General features: G+C 31.5%; 1 protein-coding gene across 2 annotated transcripts in view; it reads right to left on the bottom strand.

The window, feature by feature from the left end:
• Positions 1-415: 415 nt before the first annotated feature.
• LOC111397159 (transcription factor bHLH120-like) overlaps positions 416-5,499 on the bottom strand; it is a 32,504-nt gene continuing 27,420 nt past the window's right edge. The window contains exons 1-3 of one of the 2 annotated variants that reach the window (XM_023023930.1): positions 1,512-1,926; positions 1,062-1,385; positions 416-751 (exon numbers count right to left, since the gene is read on the bottom strand). In XM_023023930.1, the coding sequence (XP_022879698.1) occupies positions 671-751; positions 1,062-1,385; positions 1,512-1,835 (729 nt within the window). In that variant the 5' untranslated portion in view covers positions 1,836-1,926 and the 3' untranslated portion in view covers positions 416-670. Of the gene's footprint in view, positions 752-1,061; positions 1,386-1,511; positions 1,927-5,499 lie in introns of those variants that run through there. The other variant, XM_023023922.1, reaches the window with a different exon arrangement.

Genomic DNA, 5,499 nt, shown 5'->3' with positions numbered 1-5,499 from the left:
AAAATTACTTTTTCCAGAATTTGATAAGCCAAAATTTTCTTAGCACTACAAGAGACGGTTACTGTTTTAGACCTAAACTCACAATTCAATTCATTGAAGCACTCAGAAGAAAGTTTCAACCTACAATTAGAGTCTGCTTGGGCCATTGGAAATAATAATAGCTCAACCCACAAAGCAATAATTGAAAAATGTGTTGCCACAAAACACTTCTGATTTCTTTTTCGAGAGCGTCTCTCGAGGAAAAAGAAAATTGCAATAAATTAGAAACACGTCTCTATCACCACGTAGAAACAAAAAAAATAATAATAATAACAACATAAGAAATAGCGTTAACTACATATTTATTAGAGAAAAATAATATCATACGATATAGTGTTAGGTAAATATTTACCAGAGAGGATGATGCTTCATTACTAAAATTCTTCAATTGTATAGTTACAACAAAGTGACTACAGGAAACAAAAATTCAATATGAACAGACTATTGAGCATCTTGAATGAAATTTGGGATAAAACCAGTGCTCTTTACCTTTTGTCACACACTTCTTAAAAGAAAACAAATGTTGAAGGCAAGATGTAGATATGCTTATTGTAGGTAACTTCAAGCTTAGAACATGCCCTCCCAAGTTTATACCTTTGATGATTGATGCAACAGATGATAATTGAAAAAATTAATTCTCAATATTAATCACATTAAACAGTCTCTCACGCAATGCTGATAGATCGATGCACATTAGTACCGTGGCTGTGGCCTGCAAAAAAAACGATTATTTAGATATTGAACCATCTCATCTAAAAGCACTATAGTGAAAACAATTTGATGAATTTAAATTGGCATCAATGTGCCTCCTCTTATATAGGTCAAATTCTGTTTTTCAAAGGCTAATATGTGCACAATCTATCATAAAAAAGTGGCCATGTGACATTTGCCTCCTCGAATATGGAGTTAAACCAGGCTTAAACTGTTAAGAGAGTAGACAACAATTTTTAATTTAATTTTTCTTAAAAAATTTGGGAATTTGTAAAGATATATAGAACAGGCGAAATCATATATATGTTTACCTCAAACTGAATTCTGTGGAGGAACCTTTGATCATTTGTTTTTGTAGAAACACAGCTTACCACTTTGAGATTTGTCCTAATCAATTCCCCAAGAACTCTTGACAGAGGAAACCCTCCCTCTATTGAGCTAGTTCTTATCAAAACCTCGACACCATCTTGGCAAGGACTCACTGTCACACTATTAGGCGTTAACTTACTGTTTGAGCCTGAAGTATACAATTTTTTTAGCTTGTCTCTACACAAGCTCAGTTCTTGAATATTCTTCCGCATGTCTTTTATGTAATTCAAAGCTTCGTTCATGTGATCACATACAGCACGCTTCCCCTACAACACCACGGACATGAACTAAATTTATAGCAAATTAGAATATACAATGTTTGGCAGAGATGATTGGTAGCAATCGACAGTAATGAATAAAAAGAAAGGCTAAACTCTTGTTAATTAGTTCACCTTGATATATTCAAGTGGAAGAAGGGATCGAAGCGAAGCATAAAGCATTGCCATTTGTTTCCTTCTTTGCCTCTCAAATTCTCTATGCGGAATTTTCTTGCCCTTGTTTTCAGCACTAACCCCTTCCTTGTTTTCTTCATCATCTGAAGATGGTTTTATTTGCCGCTTTTTTGTATCTTTAGGATTAGCACGATTACGGTTTCTGGTCAGCACTGAAGAATCTTGATGATCTGCAATCAGATATTCTTCTAGGTTTACTATATCTTCTAGGAATATTGAAGGGTCCTCAAAGATCGGATCGTCTTGTGACTGTGAAGGAAACATCTCAATTAGCAAGTTTTCAAGAATATTTCAAAGGTTTTCTTGAAAATGCATCCCTATGTAATAAAAATACTTATAGAGGATGACCACTCTAATTATACCAATAGCAATCATCACATGACTTATTAGGGTGTACAGTAGTATTTATATTTATTTATAGGAATGGTTAAACATAATTACTTTATTTAATCACGGATGATTGATACATTAAATGACATCTTGTGGGAATCAGAATCATTTCACTATTCTGTAATTTGTCTATAAATAATGCTATTACTCCTATTAGAGCATTAGTTTAAATGGTATTCTGTGACCGACTTAATTAAATGTAAAATTATATGATTAATTTAATTGTGCATCTCATTTAATATCATTTAGCGTTGCTTAATGCTTTTAAAATTGACCTAAGTTTCGACTCAAAAAAGATTAAAGGTTAAGAGTCAAAAGATTTAATCGAAATCGAACTAGATGCAATAATTAAATACACATACAAATAATAAAATACTATGTCTATATTGACACTATAGTTTTTATTTGTTACGCCACATTTCAATTACAGTTAAACTCATCAATCTTTACTAATTATAGCAATTATTTTCTTAATTTTTTTTCCTTCAAGTTCTTATATTCAACCTCTCATTGATTAGTATATCTCGTCCTTGATGATGATTTATATTAAAATAATTTGTTTTCATGCTTTGAAATGAGGAAAAATTATTTTTTGGAACTATTTATTTTTTTATTAAAACGATGGGAAAATATGTTATTTTACTCAACGGACTTTTGGACATAAAACCGTTATGAAATACAAATTGTGTTAAATAATGGAAAGTTTGAGAATAAAAATGATATGAAAAAACTGTTAATGGACATTAGTGCTAAAATGTGCCAAGATTAAGAATCTTAAGTCCAATTAAAATGTGGTGTAATAAATAAAAATTGTGGTGTGAATATAATTACCTTTTATTTATTGGACTTTTATTTTAGTGCATAAGTCCAATGATAAAGTTCAATTTTAAAAATTGAAATAGCTGAAAAAATAGGATATCGTTATGGGTTCACCGATTAATGGTTTAATTGGCCGGTTTAGCAGATTTTTAATGGTTTTGTTAGAATTGGTTATTAACATATAATTTGCCTAGCTTTGGGTCCGATTCCTTGTTCCACCAGTTGAACCGGGCGGGGTGGGAAGAATTTTAATGATATCAGTGTAACTGGATTAGTGTTTTAATACTTGTTATGTTATGGCATTACTCTTTATCTGGTATAAGAAGATGATAAAACCGAGATGATATAACATATGTTTGCCGACATAGGATTTCAAAATCAAACTGCGGATGGTACCCATAATTGATAGTTGAAGTTTTCTCAGAGGCGTGGTTCGAAAGTTGAGATTTGAAAGATTAAAATAGAGAATAAATATTTACCATTTTCAACTTTTACAACAAAGGTGACAGCGACATTTGCTTTTTTTCATAAATGAAGTAAACGCACATGATTTTTATGCAGACCGCTACCAAAATTGCCACTTCGATAGATTGTGATTATTTTTTTATTATGCTAAAGAAACATTAAAAAAAAAATGTGATTTTGATAAATTCGAATAGCTAATTAACTATTTACTAACAAATAAGTTAGAAAATAAACTACGGAAAAGATATTAAAATTGTGATTTTATGCTGGCACAATTAAAATATTAATTAAACAAAGTTTGATGTTTATTGTGACCAAATTGCTTTAGAATTCCCTTTACAAATAGCACTTGTTGTTGGGAATCTACTTAACGTGCGCAGCGGAAAATAAAATGAATTTTCAATTTCCACCAAAGATTCCTCTGTCTTTAGATAGAAAATGTGATAAAGATGTACTTTTTTCAAGATCTGCAAACTCCTTTACCATATCTTTGTTCCAACAATTTGGATCTGTTTCCCACAGCTGTTCAATTGTCCAGCTTCCAACGATGATCCACACAGAGAACAAGATTGTAGGATTATGGTTTTCTTCTTGTGGTTGCAAGAACAATGAATTCACTTTGACCTGAAAACCTTAGTCATGTATTTATATAAGCTCAAACGGGTTAGGCCTGACTCCGTCCTATATTTAATTAATTCATTTAATTAAATTCGGTCCGTGAATTAATTAATCCAATTAATTAATTCGAGCATATAAATAACCAACCCAATTAATTAATTTATCCAACGATTGTTATATTAATTAATTGACAAATTACAATCTTCTAATTCTTTTTTATGTGCGACCCATCAGGTTCCCGATCACGATGCCTAATGACATGAAACATTATTTTGACCTAATCAAAATTGATAAATTAAAACACCATTTTAATTTATCAACAATTCATACTCGCCGTCCCAGATTGACATCTAGCAATGCGTCAAGGTAATACATACGATGGAAAATGTCACGTGGTATGATAAAATCAAACTCATTCGTTTACCGTGAAACTATAATCCCTTTGTCAATATGATCCGATCAATTACGAGATATGGATAAGTGTCAATCTCAATTATCGATCATATCTTTCATTCCACTATTAAGTCAATGTAATTCAAAAACTCCAATTCGACTTATGCGTATACTTTGACCAATGATTTCGTTATCGACTTAATTGAATGAAATATGGATCATAATCTCTTACTATCTAAGAGTGACGAATACTCTATTGGTCATCCACAGCCTTCATACGATTCTTGACATACCCGAACGATGCTGTATTAGTGACCCTTGGCAGAGCAACTTCTAATACCGTCAAAGCATGACCGTCCTCGTATAAGTAAATATGACGACCTCAAGTCAAAGGACCAATCCCACTACCGAACGTTAAAGATTAACTACTGACACTCAGATAATTATCCATATGAAATCTCTATGCTGGTAAATGTTTTGTTCTATAATAAAGCATTCATGTGTTCATTTAAGTGTTACCACACTTTAACTTGTGAGATCAGCTACTTATTTCTCAAGTAAGAAATACCACACGTGATGGTTTATCCGTAATAATGATATCCGTATCTAGTTATTACTTACGACCACGAACAATTTAATATTTAATCATATGTAATTTGTATCTCACAATCACAACTCTTTGTGATTAAAAAATTACGAAGATTTGAATCTATGGATTCTATTATTTAATTTAATTAAATAATAGATCTGCCATTTAATCGCAGTAATTATTTATTAAAAGTATTTATATCCAAGGTTGATTAGACCTAGGGCATACCACTTATAAACTCCCACTTACACTAAATCCAATCACTTATGTATCCTATATCATAAGAGTCTACATGACTACCATGTTTATATTATGACAACTCTTTGTAAGTGGATCTGCAATATTGTTAAATGTGGGAATTCGTTCTTCTCTTTACGTCATTTCTATGTATTATACCGCCTTAATACACGTTTGGATCATTGATGACACCTTAGTTCCTTTGTTTTCATGATGACTCCAGTGTTATCACAATACAATGGTATGTGATCAACAATATTAGGTACTATTCCAAATTCATTAATAAACATCTTGATCCACATTGCAACTCTTTGTTGCTTCTGAAATAATCATGTATTAGGTTTTTGCTATTAAATCAACGATTGTTTCATGTTAAGAACCTTTCCAACAAATCATTTAAGAGTAAACCAATTTCTC

Source organism: Olea europaea, chromosome 1 (genome assembly GCF_002742605.1).
Source record: "Olea europaea var. sylvestris chromosome 1, O_europaea_v1, whole genome shotgun sequence".
Classification (NCBI taxonomy): Eukaryota; Viridiplantae; Streptophyta; class Magnoliopsida; order Lamiales; family Oleaceae; genus Olea; species Olea europaea.
Note: the sequence above shows the minus strand (reverse complement) of the source record. Positions and strands in the feature narration are given on the sequence as shown.